At 38.6% G+C, this 22,005-nt stretch overlaps 1 protein-coding gene across 1 annotated transcript; it reads left to right on the top strand.

Annotated features, from left to right (window-relative positions):
- Positions 1 to 882: 882 nt before the first annotated feature.
- Positions 883 to 16,369, top strand: LOC145305810 (nose resistant to fluoxetine protein 6-like). Its single transcript, XM_080147633.1, has 2 exons — positions 883 to 1,018; positions 12,934 to 16,369. The coding sequence occupies exons 1-2, from the start codon at positions 966 to 968 to the stop codon at positions 15,611 to 15,613; spliced, it is 2,733 nt and encodes a 910-aa protein (XP_080003759.1). The 5' UTR covers positions 883 to 965; the 3' UTR covers positions 15,614 to 16,369.
- Positions 16,370 to 22,005: the final 5,636 nt, after the last annotated feature.

Below are 22,005 nucleotides of genomic sequence, written 5' to 3'. Positions count from 1 at the left end.
GGCATAAATTTAATAAAATCTCCGAAAGGTTTGGATTATTTTTATAAAACATCTACCTTACATATAGTAGATGAGTAAAATCATAAAATGGATTGTAGCTAAATTATTTATTTAATTTACTGTAACGGATGGGCAGACATAAATATCAATGAAGTAATAGTTGCTATACAGAAAAAATGCATTATTCATTGTTTTCTCAAAAATACACTTTTTTTAAAATTGTTATCTTTTTCTTTTTAAAAAATTAACAGAATGTTTTTTTGTCTGCGTGTACTGAAATATCTCGCTAACCGCTGAATTTATATGATTCTCCTTTCCAGTGTAGCTGTATGGGGGAGTTTACCACTACCATCCTCCCAAGAAAATAACCCGTAGAAAAATGACCCTAGTGTAACTTTAAAAAAATTAAATTGAAAGTTGGGAAAGGTCAACTCAGCCAACCCCCCCCCCCCCCTCCCCCCTTGAGGTCTCTAGGGGCGTTACCGATAGTATAAATATAAAGCCAATGTTAAAGCATGCGCTATCTCCATTTTAAAAATCAGGCATTCATCTTTTATATGGACTGACATACCTTATTAATAGAGTAGCTGCGCTCTAACAATCTAAAAAAATCAGAGACTTGCAACAAAAAGGGCAGTAACCCCCCCCCCCCCCTCCCTATGGAAAAATCCTTAGGAGAGGGGGGGGGGGGTACAAAAACCATTTGAAAGAAAGAAAAGATCTCCTCCAACAAAGACAATCAGACTTCCCTAAAGGAGGACAACCTTAAAAGTTTATCCCCGCCCCCAATCAAGCTGTATTTAAGGGGGTGGAGAGTCCACCTCACACACTTATAGCACATGCAGTGCACGCCCTTGAAGAGAAGGATACAAAAAGATAATAATTGATGCATCCAAAAATTGTCTCTTATCATTATTTATTTATTTTTAAATTAAGACAAAATTCTTTGTTCACAGTAAGAAAAGATGATTCCTAGAGAAATATTCATACTTTTTCTTCTTCATTTTTCTGGTGTTAGGTAAGAATTTTTAAGTAGTAAAACTGATTTATTTTTAGAAAAATTCCGTCTGTCTGAAATGTGATTTTTTTTAGCTTTATTTATTGATTTCCACATATCTTTGGTGTTTTTGGCCAAATTTCAAGCAAAGATATATTAATGAAGGTTTTGTGATGTTTTGATCATCTTTTTGTTCTAATAGCATTCTTTCCCTTTCTTTTTTATGACCACTTAACATTTGCTTGATTCACCTTTACCGTTTGTCAATCCATGTGTTTTTGTGCTACTTATGGATGTTGTCATCCTTTTTAAATGTACACACTTTTATGTAAATAATTGAAACAATTTTATGTAAATAGTTTTTTTTTGTTCTTTGTGTGTTATTGATAGATTAGATAGATGTATTTCAACATAAGCATACAAAATGATAATAATATTTCTTACACATATTTACAAAATTTTATGCATAGTTTGGTACTTTCATAACCTGGGTTGGCCGTTGCAAAAGCTGGAAGTACCGATTTAAGACAAACATATCCAAATGATTTTTTAATGTTTCTAGCTACATAGAAATTTTAATCAGATAATTAAATTGGATATATACATATAACATATAAATAGGTTTAAATAGTATAAATAAATAGTAAGGTATTAATGAAGCTATTAACACTATGATACAATGGGGTTAGAGAAATTCAAATTTTGATAGTAAATTAAGGCAAATTTCAATTATTTTTACAGACAAAACATTTTTGCTTATTACAATTAAAACTCTTATATTTATCTAAAGCTTTCTTTTTGATGAGATTTTTAGTGGATTTTTTAGTTTCAGCACACCTTATAGCAGTGTCTAGGTTGTTCCATATTTTAACAAAGCAAAAATTAGGAAAAGTTTCTAGAGCTTTATGTTTAGGTAAAGGTACTTTTAATTTCATTACTCTGTTGGATAACATTGGTTCAAAAATATTATTGAATGAGTCTGGCATTTGTCCTGCAAGGAAACTTTTTACAAAGCTACCTATGTTAACAGTCATAATATCTTCAAGTTTAAGTAAATCAAGTTTTTCAAGTAATGGATCTACATGAGCATTGTACTTTGCATTAGCGACATATCTCACAGATTGCTTTTGTTTTAATAATAATCTACTCATTCCCTCACATTTAGCATTACCCCATGTTATTGTGGTATCCGCCGAGGATAAATGGCAGACACCAGAGTTCAATTAGACTACGGCAGTGTGAACAGACGTGGACACCTTACTATAGAGAAGCTACGCTTCTCTAACAATCACTAAATAACAAACAACATCTATTTCAGTTGTCCCTTTATTGAAGGTCTAAGGAATACTAAAGCTATATACAACAAACAATAGTTACACAGATAGGAATAAATAATCATAACATAAAAGCATTATAATACATATACAATAGTCAGTTTGGGCAATAATGATCCCCCATCCCTGGAAAGGGTGGGGGGAATTAACAATGCAGCTTAACCATAATAAAGCTTGTCAGATTCAATCATTAATTTTAGGCATAGGGAGGGGGTCGGCAGACCCCTTCCCCAGGACTCGGGGGAGGGCCGTTGGCCCTTCCCCGAACCCCGGTCAGGGGTGCCATAGGCATGGCTCACGGTTGCCGAATACCACAACTCTCCCCTCGGAAGGCTGGGAGGGAGCCTCCCTACCAGACTTCCGACAGTGGTTGAGGCCTTCGGTCCGCTCCTTAGGGCTAAGATATATATACAAATGATAATGATTCAATGGAATACTAGTGGTGATTTTCAGGGCTGATGGGCTCCCAACGTGGGGTAGAAGGTAGAGGCTGGTTTTGGTTGGACACGTAGCTCAGCGCCGGCAGGTGTCAGGTTGGCGTGTGGCACAGCTGTGGCTGGGACGGTCAGCAGCGGGGCATCCTGGTTGTTGTTGGCAGCGGCTGGGGCACTGGCTGCCAAGTTGACCGTCTGGGCGGCAGCCTGACCTCCCGAGGGGCCGCGGGGTCTTCCAGAGGGCGGTCCTGGCCTGCCTGGGCGGTCATGCCCGCTATCGGCTGATCGCATGGACACCATTTCCTCGGCTGCTTCCCGGCCGATGGGAATGGCATCCCAGTCTACTGAAAAGTCCCGAGACTTGGCATGGGTGAGCCAGGCTCTGGCCAAGGCCTTCCTGTACAAAGTTGGATGGTACAGGAACACTTGTGACATCACATTCATGGCGGCCCGTACACCTCCTTGTGCGGCTGCCAGGGAAATGATGGTCAGGTCCCCCAGCAGTTTGAGGATTAACAACAGCAAGCACAGTATGGCTGCGCCATCTCCCCACTCGTGGATAGCTTGTCTGAACCCAGCCCAGACATCCAGGGCGGCCTCTCCTTCCTCCGCCAGTCGGTCGATGTTGTAGGACACTATCCCATGGTCCCCAGTGGCCGAACAGCTACCTTGCTGAACGCATGAGCCATAGGACAGGCTGGTCAGCATGGCGCTTTTATACGCTGGGAACGCCAGCAGTTGCTGCCAGTCGTTCAACTCAGCCTGCGAATACAAGCCCCCTGAACTGAAGTCATCCAGGGGTTCTGTCAGCAGCTGCTTGGGCGTATCCAGCGGGGGTGGCCTCTTCTTAGGTGCGGGGGTTAACTCTATCCAGCCTTCCTCCGCGTGCACAGTCAGGGGGTATGTGGAGGAGCAGGGAATCTTGGTGGCGTGGCCGCTATACACTCGTGTCACGGCGTCTACAAATCCTGTGGGTTCCACTGGTACTTTGTCCCAACATTCCTTGCTTTCACGGACAACGTATTTGTTGCGTTGGCAGGTGAGCTGGAGCAGGACATCTCCCCTCAGTACTGAGAACGTGCTCCCCTGGACACGCACCGGGTGGGCCGGGTCTAGTTGCTGGAGCTTCCAGCAGTTGGCCGCTACTTCTTCTGCTGCTGTGCTTTTCATGCGTGTCTCCAGAGTAAATCCAATATAACCTGCATGTATCTGGGCCTGCAGGGGGACATCAACATCCCTGGCCGATACTCTGGGCAGCTCTGGGCAGCGCTGCCGCGGCTGGATCAGCTGCCACGAACAATGCTGGGTGGTTGGTGGCATGGGCCTCAAAGTCGCAGTTCACTATTGAGGTGGGGTTGGTCATGTTGATGAAAAACTGGGCTTGATGGTCAACCAGGAACGCATCCATCACTAGGCTAGGCTGGAGGCTGCGGATCAGCCTCAAGGGGCAATCTCTCCCCAGGTGGTCCCACACGTAGGTTGCTTCCCCAGTGATGCAAGACAGCTCAGAGTGGGGACATTCTAAGGCCAGGTGGTCAGATTGGGACTCCACCCGCCCATCCTCTACTACGTAGGTCTCTTCCTTGACCAGCAGCCGTCGTTCCTGGAGCACTAATTCATTGCGGTACAGCTGGCCCTCGAAGTGGACGTCCTCCCCTTCACAACCCACCCCCTCGGGGCTGTTGACAAGGGCGCCCACCATATCAAGGGTGAAGAACAGGGGATGGTTCAGCTGGAACGTCAGTGGCTGGGTCTTGCCTGGCAGCGTGTAGACTCGGTTCCTGGCCAGGTCTCGGCACGTTTCTGGATCGATCTTGGTTGGCCTCATGAGGGTGGGGACCGAGGTCACCTTGAGGTGACCCCATACCCCACACCTGAATGTCCACTGGGACACAGTGAGCTGACAACTGTATCCTGTTGTTTCCCTAATCTTGACTTGCTGCAGGACGTGTACTTCATGGCCCAGGGGCACCTCCTGGTGTAGTGGTTCCGTGCTACACATCTTTTCCTTATTGTAGGCTGTGACGTGGGTGGGGTTGGCGCAGTCCCACCCCACCAGGACGTAGCTGGTTGTAGGCCACACGGCTGCCAGCAGTAGTCCCCACAGGACAATCCACCAGTGTGAGAAGCTACCAGACAGCCATCTACCTCGCGCACGCGGCTGGGGATCTTCGGCTCGGGTCACGGCTGCTTCTCGGGGCTGGACACGGCTGGGTTGCTCCTGGCTAGATACAAATTTCCATTGAGCGTTATCTTTGTGTAGCCGGGGCACCCCGATACCCTCCCCAATGACAGACTGGCAGGCGACTGGCGCTTGCCTGGGTGTCGGCTCCCCTAGCCCCAAGGGGTCCCTTCCCTTGTCCATGGCATGCCCAGTGGCATGGGGCTGAAGTGCGTGTGGCACAGGCTCGCCCTGACTCACGTCCCTCCCCTGCCCTAGGAACTCAGGTGCATGTGGCACAGGCAAGTCCTTATATCCCCAAATTTCAATCTCCCCAGCCTCTGGTGCAGGGGGCACAGGCAAGGTTGGGGTTTTACAATAGTTTGGATACAACACATTTGTTAAATTCAACTTATCCTGGCTCGACTGGAAGTGCTGGGCAGCTGGGTTCCTTCGGCTGGCAGGGGGCGCTGGATGGTGTATAGTTGGGCTCTCCCTACAGGCTGGTGGCGCTGGCTGACTGGGGGTGACGGGTGTCACCCCTTCCTCTGGGACTGCTGGCTCGTTCCAGGATCCAGGTATCTCGGTGGCGGCGACGGTTGTCGCCCCAGGCACCAGGTTGGAGGCGCTGGATAGCACCCCCCAGTCATCGCAGGTGGCGGCGCCGGGTGGCGCCCCATACATCGACTCAGTGACGCTGGGTAGCGCCCCTCCACTCTTGCTGGGTAGGCTCGGTCGAGCAGGCTCCATCATGTTTAGGCTAAACGGCTGGGGCCTCAGAACTTCTGGCTCGGCGATGTTGTTGGGTTGCACAAACTCCGGCCCCAGGTGGTTGAGACTGAAGCCCAGGCCAACCCGGTTGGGTTCAGCCGCGCCTCCCAGTACGTTGATCCTAGCTGGAACGGTCCCAAACTGCGGCATTCCGTCGGCTCGGCCCGCTGCGTTGGGGACGGCTGCTTGCTGCGGTGGTGCTGGGGGCGCGCTCCCTTCCATGTGGGCTACTCTGCTGGGCTTTCCTGGGGGAGCACCCTTGTCTGCGGTGCGCCTACGGCCGGCTACCTGGTCCCAGTCGGCTCTGCACTCGGCCGCCGTATGGCCGGCGTAGTGGCAACGCTCGCACTTGGCAGGACGGTCACGGCGTGGCTGGGTGCGTCTCTCCTCTAGGCTGACTTCCATAGGCGTCGGGCAGTCTCGAGCTCGGTGGCCTTTCCCTTGGCAGCGGAAACAGCGGCCTGGAATCTTGTCATCTGGAGCGACCTTCCCCATCTGGTGGAGACCCGGAGCCAAGGCGCCAATCTCCATTGGCTCCGACTCGTCATAATGGGGCAACTGGACGCTGGCTGATCCCGTGAGCCCGTCGGTGGCGTCCACTAGGCACACACCCTCCTTCAGCTGCTTGGTAATCTTGTGACGGTGAACATGGCTCGCCTCGTGTACTCAGGTACAGAGGCGATCTCATGACTCATCATTTCACGTTTCACATTAGCGTTACGAATGCCACGATTTAATTCGTCGACTAATAATTCGAGATCCTCATGGCTGTAGGCGTCCCTATACAAGGCACACTTTGTAGATATGTATGCTTGTATAGGTTCTGTCGAGTGTTGCCTGTAATCCCTGAACGCTTGTTTCAGCGTCTGGGATTCAAAGGCGGGACGAAATAACATTTCACACTCGGCCTTGACTTGTTCGTATGTCAAGGCTTGGCCTGCCTCGCCAAACAGATGAGAAGCCATTTCCGCCGCTTGCCCTACCAGTGACAGTAAAAGGGCGTTGCGGCGGTTGAGGGAGTCATGGGGCGGCACGCGGTAAGCCGCCCATGACATCTCGAGTCTGCGGATGTGGGAACTCCAGGATTGCTTGGGCGGTCCTCTATACTCCGGCAGGTTACTCAGCATCAGCTTGCGGTACTCGGCTGGAGCCGGCTGAGGGTCATCCTGGAGCCATCCTGGGGCTTGGTCGCCTCCTGGCGCTTGCGGCTGCTCCATCGGGTCAACGGTTCAACGGCGGGACACAAAGTTATAAGGCAATATTATAAATGGTTTGTCACTTGAGGCTTTCTAGCCTAACAGCCAACACTGTTTTATCACTAGGTTGGTAGTTTAGTTACAAAGATATAACTTAGCTGTACTTATCACTAGTTTTATTCTGAGGTTGTAGAGTAGGCTGGTAGGGGTAGATAGTTGTTGAGGGTCTGAACTGCTGTCAGGAACTGATTTGGTTTTCCTTTATCACACTATAGATAGGAGGAAGAAGCTTGTAATTCTTTATTTTCTAAAAATACCTCTGTTAGATGCTATGGAGTAGCTCCGCTCCTGTGTGTGTGTGTGTGTGCGTGAAATCTCCTGTCCTTGCAGCGCGCTTATGCACCATCAAATCCGCGCACACAGGTAAAACGCGCACTTATCCCTCAACTCGCTCTCTCATTGGTCCGCTTTGTCCGTTGAATTTTATGATATTTCTGAACTCCGTTGCGCGACCCGTAAATGGCGCTCTGTGTTCCCGGTCGCTAGCTCCACACCGTGGGCGGACTTAGTCAAGTGTGGGTAGGAGGGGGGAAGCGCGTGAGGGGACGGGGTAAATCCGTCCGTTCCCCCTGTGAGGAAGGGGGAGTGCTGTGGGTTTGAGGTAACTGTGTGATGAGGTAATGGTGCCCTTTCTCCTTAATCCTAGGCTTATCTGTTATGTCACCTTGATTGTATTTCCTTCAATGGAGAGTGGGCCCCTCCCTTTCCTCTGGAATAAGGGGTGTATTTTTGTTGTGCTGTAGGCTTGGGTGGTTAGATTGTTTATCAAGGCATTGTTATATTACATCTAGATTCTATTTTTGGCCTTATCACAATACATAACAGATTTGCTTACCAAACCTGTTCTATTTTTAGTTGTTATCACAATACACAACAAATCCAAGCCTGTTCTATTTTTAGTTTTATCACAATACACAACAAATTGTTTGCCAATCCTTGCTCATAAATCTATTATTTAACCATCACACTAGGGTGGTAATCCCTGCAATGTGATATAATATCTGCTTTTCTAGATGGGTGGCTGCGCTGTAGCCTCTCAGGATACTTGGAGTTGACGTAGTTTTCTCTGCTTTGGTACACTACACTCGTATGTTGGCTCGCAGCTCGCAGCTATGTGGCATGTTTCAGCCTATCAGCGGCAGGGAATGTCCCGTCCTGCTAGCGCCGCTTATCCGAATCCGGCTGATGGCGGCAGGGAATGTCCCGTCCTGCTAGCGCCGCTGGTTCGGATCCTGCTATCTCTTGCAGTAAATGTTGGCCTATTTTCAGCCGTTTGCACTGATTTGGCCTGTTTCAGCCAGTCCGCAGGCCTGTTTCAGCCCTTTGAGCGCTCAATTCTCCGTTAGATGTCGGCGCTTCTCGCGGTTCTCCGTCAAGTTTTGCTGTTTCACTTCCACAACTGCCGGATGCAGAGTTAGACCTTGCTATCCAGGGTGGGTAATTCAGGTTGCTTGTGTCAGTTTTGCCAGTTTCACTGCTGGGAGTACCTTAGCCTCAGCTGCGCGTCTGCTCTACACTTGTGGTTTGCCGTAATCTCACACAGCTGTCACCAAAAGTTGTGGTATCCGCCGAGGATAAATGGCAGACACCAGAGTTCAATTAGACTACGGCAGTGTGTTCAGACGTGGACACCTTACTATAGAGAAGCTACGCTTCTCTAACAATCACTAAATAACAAACAACATCTATTTCAGTTGTCCCTTTATTGAAGGTCTAAGGAATACTAAAGCTATATACAACAAACAATAGTTACACAGATAGGAATAAATAATCATAACATAAAAGCATTATAATACATATACAATAGTCAGTTTGGGCAATAATGATCCCCCATCCCTGGAAAGGGTGGGGGGAATTAACAATGCAGCTTAACCATAATAAAGCTTGTCAGATTCAATCATTAATTTTAGGCATAGGGAGGGGGTCGGCAGACCCCTTCCCCAGGACTCGGGGGAGGGCCGTTGGCCCTTCCCCGAACCCCGGTCAGGGGTGCCATAGGCATGGCTCACGGTTGCCGAATACCACATTATAATAGAAAATTCCAAGTGCGATTTTACAAGGGAATTATATATAGATTTACGAATTTTAGTTGGTGCAAACTTTTTCAATTGATTTATTACAAAATTAGCACTAGATACTTTGTTAATAACTGAGTTTTATTTGCTTGAAACCAAAGTTTAGCTTTTTCTAGTTCAATGTTAACCCTTTCCTCTAATCTTTTTAAATTGCTATCACTGTGTGCAAAAATTGTGTCATCAGCAAAAAGTGAAGAAAATATATCAATTGCATTTGGCAAGTCATTTATATATAATAAAAACAGTATAGGACCCAGAACACTACCCTGTGGGACTCCATGGGTTATGTTTTGAATAGATGATTTGACACCATTAATTTCTACATATTGAGAACGATTATTTAAATAAGAATGAAACCATTTATTTGATAAACCTTTAAAACCATAATGGTTTAGCTTGGTTAAAAGAATTTGGACGTTGCAAGTATCAAATGCCTTTTTTAAGTCAATGAAGCACCCCAGTGTGTATTCTGGTGTTTGAGAATCAAGACCTTGGTATATTTTATTCAATAATTGAATTAAGGGCTGTGTTGTGTTGTGCTTGGGTCTAAATCCATACTGATGTTTATAAAGAATATTGAACTTATTTAAGTATTTAAACATTTGACAGGCAACTATTTTTTCCAGTAGTTTAGAAAAGGCATTTAATATACTAATAGGTCTATAGTTATCAAATGAATTATCTCTTCCTGATTTAAAGATTGGCAAAATTTTAGCGCATTTATAATTGTTTGGAACAAAGCCATGTTTAAATGAAAGATTAAATAGGTGAACAACAGGATCTATAATACTTGGCATAATTTCTTTTAAAAGTTTAGTAGAAATATTGTCAGGTCCACAACTTAGTTTAGGTTTTAGCTTATTGAGAGTAGAAAAAATTATTTGAGGGGTGATTTTTTGAAAGACAAAATTTTCATTGACTGCAACCCCAAGGTAGTCATTAAAATCATTTTCGCAAAATGGAATTTCATCTGCTAGGCTGGGACCAACATTAATAAAAAAATTGTTAAAACCCTCACAAATATCTTGTAAGTTTTCATAAGATCTGTTATCATCAGTAAAAAGATTTGGGATAGAATGCGTTTTTTTATTCTTGTTAATAAGTTGATTAATTGTAGACCAAGTTTTTTTCATGTTAGACGAAAATTCATTGAATTTAGAAAAATAGTACTCTTTTTTGACTTTTCTAACTGCAGATTTATAAATGTTATTTGCAATGACAAATTTTCTATTGCTATCAACGGTTTTATCCTTAAATTTTTGTCTTAATAACATTTCTTTTTTCTTTCTTAGGTTTAATAAAGCTGGTGACATCCAGGGATTTTGGGGGATAACTCTTTTGTTGGGTTTTATAGTTTTAAAAGGGAAACATTTTTCAAAGTTTTCATTGATAACATTAGAAAAGTTTTCAAAAGCACTCTCTGGATTACAATCTGTAGTTATGTCAGACCAATCAAAAGAGGATAAGGATTGCTTAAATATTTCAGTATTTTCATTAGACATATTTCTTTTTTGTATATAAGAATCTTTGTTTTGCTTAGGATTACTAACATTTAAGTAAAATATTGGGAGATGGTCAGATAGACTTGAGTAAATAAGTCCGGCATTGTAATTATCCATCCTTTTATTTGTAAAAATGTTATCAATCAAAGTGGCACTTGTTGGTGTAATTCTGCTAGGTAATGTAATAACTGGTAAAAAAGAATGAGAGATCAACATATTTAAAAAGTCGTTGGTTGGAGAATGTTCATTATATTTAAGCAGATTAATATTTAAGTCAGAGCAAAGAATTATTTCTTCTGCATTCATAATTTTGAGAGAAGTTAGAGTTGTATTAAGCCAATCAGAAAAAAATTGTATATTGCTATTAGGTATTCTATAAATATTTGCGATTATCTTAAACTTGTTTCTTGAAATGTAAACTTTAATTATTAAAGATTCAAAATTGTCATTAAAGCACGAGAATTCTTTGATAATTTCATAGTTTTTTAAGTTAGATAAATAAATAGCCAAACCCCCTCCCCTCTTTACTTCCCTATCTTTTGAGATTAGATTATAATTATTTAGACAGACTAAATCTTGATTTTTGATTCCCCACGTCTCTTGGACACATAAACAAGAGAAATTAAAGTCTTTGTTTTTGGATTCCTCTATCAAGTCTCTAAGATCATTTGATTTATTTGAAATACTGCGAATATTTAAGCTTAAAACGGAAAAAATTTCACTTTTATTACTAACTAGCGATTTAAATTCATTTTGATCAACATACTTACAACTATGCCCAAAATCACTATTCAATACAAGCTCATTCTGACCATTACTTGAAATTAAATCTATATCATCATCAAAGCCCTATAATAACAGATAAGTTTAAATTTTACAATTAAAAAGTGCCAGTTTGGAAAATTAATTTTATAAGTTATACTATTAAACCCCAAAATAGTAAACTTGATTATCATATAGTAAGAGATTGGTGACATACAATAGAGATAAAGTGTAGAGTGGTGACGTTAGTTTAGACATATATTAGATTTGATATCAGAGAATGATTTTTAAATTTAGAATCAATTTAATTCTTTTTCACATATTTTGGCTTTGTATCAGATTTAACACCAACATGTTTAGGCAGATAGCTGTCGATATCACTTATGGTGTAAGTAAACGAATTTTCACTTTTGGGATAGTAAGTTAGCCAAACGGGTTTTTCGCCTTCTTTGACAGTCATGTTAATGTCTCCATTTTGGTTTGTATCAAATTTGTGAATGGATCCTTTTTTCTTTAGAAATTTGATATGACCTAAAATCTTATAACGATTTTTAGTTAGCTGGAAGTTTATGAAGAATCTTTGTCTGGGAATGTATGACTTTACCTTCGGCCCAGGATGTGAAGAGTCACATTTCTTGGTCATATCCTCCCCCTCCTTCTTGTCCCCCTCCCCCTCCTTCTGGTCCCCATACCCCTCATTCTTGACCCCCTCCCCACGCAGAGCCCCGCCTCCATTTTTCGGTATATCTGACTTCTTTACTCCTCCTCTTTTGACAGCGGAAACCAGATCAAAATAGGGTGACCCATTTTTTCTGTTCCAAATTTTTAGCAGGACTGAGTTGTTTTTTAGTTCATGTACTGCTGTTATGTCAGATTCAGGAATTCTGACTCCGTAGCACTCCTTGACAAGATCTAATGTCCTTTCTGTCAGAGTTCTTGTGTCCTGTTCATCATGGGGTTCAAAGAGACTTTTCCATCCTTTTTCAACATTAGGCGGGCTAGTAAGTATAAAGTTGCCCTTAAGATTACGTTGCAATGAGTAATCTGCCGTATTCAACGCTTCTTTAGCCTCAGCCTTAGCAGTCTTCACATCATCCTTCAGATTTGTGCATTTGCCATCTTTGCCAACAGTTTTCCACTCTGATCCACTAGTGGAAATTATGTGCTGGCAAACAATAAATAGGTAGTTTAAAAGTGCTTTGTTGTTATTAACATCAACTTCACACTTTTCTCTTCCTATTTTCTTCAATACATCTTTCACTACCTCGACATCAACTTTCTTGGCCATTTTTTTAGAAATAAAAATTTTGTGTCACCCTACTAGTTTAACTGTAATTCACATGAATAGGATTATAGCGGTCAAACTAATTATGTGTTGCTTGCTTGAGAACTAGATCACAACGTTTTTGATACACATGGTTTTCGTTAGCATTGAAGCTGCTCTTATAACTAATTTGAACTGAAGTGATTGAAATGGAAAAATAGCAAGATTTTTCTAATTTTATCAACATTGTAAACGTATATTTGAATTTTCTCCAATGTTTACCTGATTTTATTTTATTATTATTATAAGGTTTAACACAAGACTAAGAATAATTAAGAAATGCTTAACTTCTAACTTCAAATTTATATTTTTTTCAGGCTTCAAGCCCCAGAACTGGACTTGGATCAGTTTGCCTGGTTGACTCCACTGAAAGGTGATATATCAGAGGAGTGTTTGGCTGCCAGCATCCAATATGTAGACACCTTTGTAAACCTTTCACCTGAACTTACAAGTATACCTGGCCCGATCAGCATGTTTGACTCCAATGGAAAGTTACCACTTGAGGGATTTCTTTCTGATACCATTGATATGCCAATTGACATCTGTCAAGGAGATGAAAATTGTATTTACTCTCTTCCTGATCAGCTCAGGTATATCAATGCGAAAATTCCCGTTGGATATAACATAAATCCCGGAAACTTTGATGAATGCCTTGAAATTGATAACTTTGAGACAGCCTATTGTGTAATGGCGATCAATGGTCCACAACAAAGTGGAAGGAGTAGTTTACTGAAACTGGGAAGTTATTTGACTGATCTTGATGACAAGTTAACCAGGTTTGACATTATAGATAAATTCAAGAATCTACCCTCAAATACTGAATCGAGACAAATTTCCATGGATTTACCTTCCATTAGGTCTTATGCCTCTGAGTTGGCCTTTTACAATATAAGTGTAACTACAGATAGATTGTTTCTGTCCATGATGTCAGCATATGCCATTATTGCTAGTCCAAAAATTGGGATGTGTTTTCCAAAGGCTTGCACTGTAGAGGATGTAAACACAAACTTTGCCAATTTAACTTCAAATTCTCATCTACCCATTGAGGTTACCATCAATATTGAAATTAACGGAACACTTATGAATTATACAATGGAATTGCCATCTTCTGAGGTAACTATCAATACAGGCAAGTGTTATACAAGTGATAATGTCCATGGTGCTCCACAAAACCTGCCGTTTGCCTATATATTTTTCTACATCCTGTTTAGTATAATCTTTGCACTGGTGATACTTGGAACATTGTCAGAATTGGTCTTTAAATTTGTTTTGAAAAAGAAGTCTCCTGACTCCCTACTGGTTAAGATAATTCATTCATATTCAATCTACTCAAATGGCAAGAGACTCTTGTCTACTGAATCAGTTGGTAAAGATCACTTGGACTGCATGAATGGCATGAGATTTTTGAGTATGACATGGGTAGCACTAGGCCATTCTTTTATTGGTTCCCAAGGGGCTGTCACACGAAACACTGAGGCTGCACTTAAAATTTATAATGGAGAAACAAATTTTGCCCTTGAGGTTATATTAAATGCATTGCCATCAGTAGACTCATTTTTCTTGATGTCAGGAACCTTGACAACATACATTTTTCTAAAAGAACTGGAAAGAGCTGGCAACAATCCTATCAAACACACTGTAACCTTGGTAATGTATTATCTTCATAGGTATTTGCGACTAACTATACCTTATGTTTTAATCATGGGAGTGGTCATTTCAATCCTACCTTATGTGTATCAAGGCCCTGGATGGAACTGGGTTATCCTGGAGTCTGAACAATGCCAGAAGAATTGGTGGAAGCATCTCCTTTACATCCACACTCTTGTAGAAGACAATCAAAGTGATTTCTGCATGGGAGTCACTTGGTACCTTGTTGATGATATGATGTTTCATGTTTTCTCGCCAATTGTTATCTATCCAATGTATTTTCTATACAAGATGACCAAAAAGCATGTTTGGACAGTCTTATTCTGGGTTTTCAGCCTTGCTTGCTTTACATTTGGTGTTTTCTACATATCTTATACTACAGAGCAAATAGCTTCAGGAGTTGAAAGTGATCGTATCCACACACATTATTTGTATCATGTTACATTTTACTTTGCACCCTGGACTAGGTATCAAGCTTATCTGGTTGGCATCATTCTTGGTTATATACTACACAACTGCAGAGGCAAGACTATCAAAATAAGGGATGATGTAAACATCTTTGCTTGGCAAGCAGCATTTCTTGCAGCATTTGCTGTTGTTTATGGACTTCATCAAGCAAGACAAACCCATAATATGTCTTTATTTTCAGCTACCATGTATAACACATTTCAGAGACTGGCATGGAATGGTGCTCTTGCATGGGTCATTTTCAGCTGTGCTAAGGGCTATGGTGGTATTATAAATGAATTCCTATCATGGCCAGCTTTTGCTCCATTGTCAAGACTAACTTTCTGTACCTACCTTATCCACCAGAATGTGATAACAATGTTTTTCAAAACAGTAATGTCATCCTTCCCGAATGATTTTGAGATGTTCACAAGTGTTTGGTATTATCTAGCAATCCAATTTATAAGCTGTGTCATTGCCTTTTGGTTTGCTCTAATATTTGAAGTCCCTGCTACCAGAGCGGAAAAGCTGATTGTTGATGCAATTCTAGGCATAATTATCAAGCCAGAAGTAAAGCAACATGTAAATATCAAAAGTTCTATAATAAAGAAAACTGATGATACATCTGCTGAAAATTTCAAAGATAAGAATGTTATCGAAGATGATGGATTTGTAGAAAAACAAACGCAAAGGAAAGATGCTATTGTAGCTTCTGATAGAAATGAGCAAGCAGAGTTTGGTAGTACAGACTGTGATAAATCTGCTGAAAAAAACAATAAAACATATTCCGCTGATTCCATCACTGAAGAACCTGGTTCAATAGATGGAAAATTATCCAATGGAATTGATCCACCATCCTATGACCAACTCATGCGTGATGCAGATGCCATACAGAGAGCTTAAACTATTTGTCAAGTTTGTTTTTACTGATTTTGTAGAGGGTACCACCTCCCTCACAAGAGAATTTGCCCTTAGAAAAAATACCCCCTCTCCCAAATTTTGTTCTACTTTTCTTTTTAAAACAGAAATTATTCAAATCTTTATTTTTAAACATCTCTATAATACAAAGTCTATAATACAAAGTAGAATGATGTCCGTCCGTCTGTCTGTCTGTCCCTTAAGATCTCCGTAACCACTGAACTGATCAATTTAAACTCTTAAGGGAATATACCTACTGGTCATGTGGTGGTTTTAGGCTATTTTCTTGGGGCGTGGGACACCTTCAACCCCCACCAAAATGAAAATCTCCCCCCACCACAAAAAAAAATATTCTTATTTTTTTCAATTTTTTCAATTTTTTATGTTTTTATATATTTTTATAAATCTTTATATTTTATTATAATTTTTTTTATTTTTAAATTTTTTAACATACTTTTTTATTAAACTCTTTTTTATCATATTCAAAAGGTTGTAAAAACCTTCTTTCTCCTGTTGAGGCAAAGCCCTAAAAAAGCTTATGACAAAGAAATATTTAAAAACATTGAAAAAGATAAAAAAAATTTAAGTATTTAAAAAATATCAAGAAATACAAAAAGTTATAAAAATTTATAAAAGTTATAAAGTGTTATATAAAGTTATAAGATACAGAAAATATCTATAAAATAAATGTAAAAAATAAATGTAACCAAAATTTTTGAAAGAAGCTGTCTTAATTATTTTGCTTTTTATTTAAGATAGCTAGTCGGTGCTTTTAGTAAGTAGTAGATGTAAAATTTTCCATAGAATTTAAATATGCAATCGTTTTCTTTTGTAGACCTCTTATTTTTTAAGTAATTTAAGTTGTTTTTTTAAATTTAAGTCGGTTTTGAGGTACTAAAACAGAACAAAAAAAAAGAAAAAAATAGCCATAATGAACAAAAATAGTAAGATCTTTAATTTGACACCTTACTTTTTAATTTTGTTGAAAAAATCTATTTTTTTTAACCTCGGTGAACAAAAACTTTAAACTGATTTATATCCTGAAATAGACATAAAAATATGTATTTATATATACCTTTAGAATGAGAAAAATATTACAAATCCATTCTAAGCAAAATTGAAAAAAGTAATAAAAATGAAAAAAAGTATTATATTAAAAATGGCCAAAAATATTATACATTAAAGACAACCTTTACTTTCATTATTCAGCTGTGAATTAATTTAGCCCAATCTCAATTTCTATTTTACATTTGTTTTGTTATGAAATTAATATTTAAAGAAATACTTTTTTATGATGTATTATCTTTATTATTTTTTAATTAAACTATTTGATTTTTGTTCTAAATGATCATCAATAAGACATCTAAAATGAATGACCCTCTTTAGATGAAAATGGAAGTTGAAAGCTAGAAAAAAAGTCTATATAAGTTACCTTTACATGGCAGAAAGAAATTGAGACATAGCTTAAGTAAATGTTGCCAGTAATGTTATAATATTTTGGCAATTTTCATATAATTTTTTATCATAGTTTATATAATTTTTTTTTAATTTTTGCTTAGAATGGATTTCTAATATTTTTCTCATTCTAAAGGTATATATAAATACGGTACTACGTCAAACCCTAGATACGCTAAACAGTAGATGCGACAAATGCTAGACAGACAAACAGTAGACAGACAAACCCTAGACACGACATACGCTAAATACGACTAACGCTAGAATGCGACAAACACTAGAATATGACAAACGCTAGATTTTTTCTAAAGGCGACAAACAATAGATACGACAAACGCTAGAATTAATCCTTATAAAAAAGTAAAAGGATGTTTGTTTGTCTATACCGTAGGATCTCGCTAAATGCTGAACCGATCGGATTCTCCTTAACAGGGTAGCTTCTCATAGGTCCTGGGAAGGATTATAACTATTTTGGGGGAGGGTACCACCACCCTCCTTAGATATTTTGCCCCTAGAAGAAATCCCCCCCCCCAAAAAAAGAAGTAATATTTTAAAATATACTAAAATAAAAAATGAGGTTGATGGGAGGTCAAAAGTTTTATAAGAAAGTTTTCTTATTCGTTGGCTAAGCAACTTTTGGCACTTTAATGAATTTGATTGGTTGGTTTAATAAGTTGAGTGTTCAAACGTTTTAACCACTAATTTTATGCTATAGGGGATGTACATTTTCGGCCATTATCTTATCCCTTTAGATCCCTGTATGATAGTAATATAAATTTAGTATTTATGAACGAAAAAATCTTTGAATATTTTTTAAAGTTTAAATTCTAGTGTATGTCGCTTCTAGTGTTTGTCGCACTTTTAAAATTCTACTGTTTGTCGCGAAATTGAAAATTCTACTGTTTGTCATAGTCTAGTGTTTGGCGCATCTATTGATTGTCTGTCTAGCCTTTGACGCATCTACTGTTTGTCTGTCTAGCATTTGTCGCATCTACTGTTTGACGTATCTAGTGTTTGACGTAGTACCATAAATACAAATTTTTATGTCTATTTCAGGATATAAATCAGTTCAAAGTTTTTGTTCACCGAGGTTAAAAAAAATAGATTTTTTCAACAATTACTCAACAAAATTAAAAAAGTAAGGTGTCAAATTAAAGATCTTAATATTTTTGTTCATTATGGCTATTTTTTTTCTCTTTTTTTGTTACGTTTTAGTACTTTAAAACCGACTTAAATTTTTTTTAAAACTTAAATTACTTAAAAATAAGAGGTCTACAAAAAAAAACCGATTGCATATCTAAATTCTATGAAAAATTTTACATCTACTACTTACTAAAAGCACCGACTAGCTATCTTAAAGGGCGAATATAGGTTTGATATAATATGAGCTTATTTCAAAGGTGCCATTATATAGATTATAAATAACTTAAGGATATTGACATATCTAATTGTATAAGTCTGTTTATAGCTTAAAACCTTTCTAACTCAAGATAATATTATGTAATAAGTGTGGTTCCCTAAGAACTCAATTACCCTAGCATCACACAAGGCTTCGTACCAAGGTTGAATTAAAAAGCTTTCGTTAAAGGATAGTCGTAATAACGTGGAAACCAATTAATCAGGGGTAAATATACCCATCTTCTACCTTAATACAAATTATACAAAGTAAAATATTTAAAAGTTTAAAAAAACATCAAATAATGTAAAAAGTAAAAAAAAAATAATTGATAAAATTTTCTTGGAGGAAGAATGATTTCAAATCCCTGTTTTTTTAAGGTTCGTGTGTGTGTGTGTTAAAATTGCGTACATCAGGGTTTTTATATTTTCCAGAATTAACCAATGATCTTTGTACAGAAAATAAACTTTAAGACGTATTATTTACCCTAGTCAAAACTATACAAGCACTTTTACGCAAATTATTTCTACGCTTTTTAAAAATTGAATTAAAGAGTATATAATCTAAAATAATAAACATTTAAATTATCATTTAAGATGCGTGCCATTGTAATAGTCAATCAAACTTAAGCAAAATAGTCAAAAAAAAGTCTTGTAAAGGGCTAAAATAAACCGTTTGTCGTCAATCTCATTTATCATATGTTCAATTGAAACAGAAAATTGCAAAATCTACTTAAGGATTTTTTTGAATTTTTAAATTTGGCATAGATATTCTAAAAGTATGAAATGGCACCTTTCATATAAGCTCATATCATATCGAACCTATATTCGCCCTTTAAATAAAAAGCAAAAAAGTTAAGACAGCTTCTTTTCGCATTAACTTTTGGGAAAAAAGCCCCTATAAGGTTAGGGCGAAGCTGCTAGTTTACAATCTATAATACAAAGTAGCTTGATGTCTGTCCGTCTGTCTGTCCGTCTGAAGCTTAAGATCTCAGTAACCGCTGAACCGATTGGGCTCTACTCTTCAGGGATTATACCTACTGGTCAGGTGATGGTTTTAAGCTATTTTCCTGGGGGGTGGGACACCCCAACCCCCTAAAAACTAAAAAAACCACCCCCCCAAAAAAAAATTTTTTACGTTTTTTTGCTGAACAAATTGGGCTCTTTTACTCTTCAGGGAATATACCTACTGGTCCTCTGGTGGTTTTAAGCTATTTTCTTGGGAGGTGGGACACTCAAACCCCCCTAAAAAAAAAATCCCTACTTCAAAAATTTTAAATTTTTCTTTTATTTTTGTAAACAAAAACCCGTAATTGGGGTGGGGGAACCCAACGGCTCCATGGGGCGAAGCCCCCATGAAATTACCCCCCCCCAAATTTTTTTATTTTCATTTTTACAAATTTAATTTTTGTGTATGCAAACAACCTGGGTTTAATTTTTACGAATTGAAATTTTTGTGTATACGGAAAACAACCTGGTTTTAATTTTTATGAATTGAAATTTTTGTGCATACAGAGCACAACCTGGGTTTAATTTTACCACAGAGTAATTAAACAAAGAATAACTTTTTTGAATATTTCCATTTAGGAGGGTTGACTTCCTATTACTTCATAGGGCGAAGCCCCTAGAGACTAGGGGCGAAGCCGCTAGTATAATATACAGTATATTTTGTAAAACATGTATCCTTCATGTGTAACCTTTATACCTTAACATATATTTATATTAAATAAATAAAAATGTCATAATACATTTTGAAAACATCATCTAATTATTTTGAAACAAGGATGACAGCATCCATAAAAGTGAAGCCATAAAACGTTAGGACAAACGAAAATTAACGGTGTTAGAACTGAATAAGCAAATTATTAATGCATAAGTCAAAAAATTGTAAGTAAATTATAGAGATGCTTCGCTTACATCATTGTACCTTGTGGTAATAGAAGTCAATATTCCAAAAATCAGATGAAAATGATAATTATGATATACGAAAATTAGTTGTCAAAAAAAGTAAAAATTCAGCATGTTTTTAATGGACGTATGGGAATTCTTGTAACAATTATAAAGTTGCCACACTTCCTAAATCGTACTAAAGTGTTATAGGAATCATCATGAAAAGTTTGAAAGAGCTAACTGTCCTGTACGGACGGACAGCCGACCCTAATTATAGAAAAGCTTTTATTAATTCCTTTAAAGATAAGTAAAATTATATAAAACGTTGTTTTATTATGAAATATGTGTGTATATATTGTATGTATATTATGTATATTTCCTCCACCCTCCAATACTTTTCAACCTCTACATACACAATTTATCAACAAAATGGCCTTGAAAATTTTCAGGGATAAAAAATTAGTAAAACACTCATACCATTAACAGAAAACCAAATATTAAAAATGTTTAGCCTGGCGATTGACTCTGATGTTCCAGGATTCTAAAGGGATAAGACAATGGCCGATAAATTAATGTACATTCCCAATGATAATACACAAAACTACATCTTCTTTAGATTACAATTTTTGGTTGAAACGTTTTGACCCTCAAATAAATGAACCAACCAATCAAAATTCAATTTAAGTCCCAAAGGTTGTTAAGAAAACGAATATGAAAACGTTATTATAATACTTAGGGACTAGATTAATAAACAGTGAACTGTCCATTCCTTCCCGGCTAGTGCATAGAAACTAGATACAATCATAGGGAGAAAATTAGGTTTTTGGACTGAGTAAAAAAGGTGTTATGCTATAGTTATTACTAATAAGTGTAACACAGGGGAGGGAGGGGAATATTGGGCTGTTTATTACACTAGTCCCCAAAATTATAGAATAACGTTTTCTTATGTTTTGGATTAACCAATTTGAAGACTTTATTTTGATTGGTTGCTTCATTAAGTTGAGTGTTTAAACGTTTCAACCACAGATTGTAGTCTACAGAAGTGTTAATTTGAGTCTCGGAATAAGAAAAGTTTGGGTACTAGTGTAATTTACAGTCAATTGTCCCCCCCCCCCTCCCATTTCTAAATGGGTTTATCACACGACTGAGAATTATTTTCTGTTGTATTTTACCTATCCATCTGGTTAATGGTAAATTTCTCACCATCTATTTTTATACCATGTTTTGTTAGGGTGTGTGTGTGTGTGTGTGGGTGTGTGTGTGTGTGTGTTTGAATGTATGTGTATGTTTTAAAAGCGAGGCTTTTCTATAAAGGGGATCAGTACGTATGTACGTAACGGCATTAATTTATGCATGCTAGAATTGTTAAACTTTGGATGATGAATCCTGGTACAGTTAGGTACGATTTAGGAACCGTAGCAACTCTATATATAATCGTTACTAGAAAGTCATTAAAAACATGGTGATTTTAACTTTTTGGACAACATTTTCATCTGATTTTTAGATCATTGATTCGAACTATGTACAATATTATATGCATCTCTATAATCAATTCCTAAAAATGGAAGTATGTCCTAAAACAGAATCCTTTTTTTACGCAATTTTACAAGTTTTTATCCATTTTGTTTATACCTTTA

The sequence above is a fragment of the Acartia tonsa genome, chromosome 14 (genome assembly GCF_053477335.1).
Source record: "Acartia tonsa isolate MP-2025a chromosome 14, ASM5347733v1, whole genome shotgun sequence".
Taxonomy (NCBI): Eukaryota; Metazoa; Arthropoda; class Copepoda; order Calanoida; family Acartiidae; genus Acartia; species Acartia tonsa.
The sequence above is the reverse complement of the archived record's forward strand: the minus strand, read 5'-3'. Positions and strand labels throughout refer to the sequence as shown.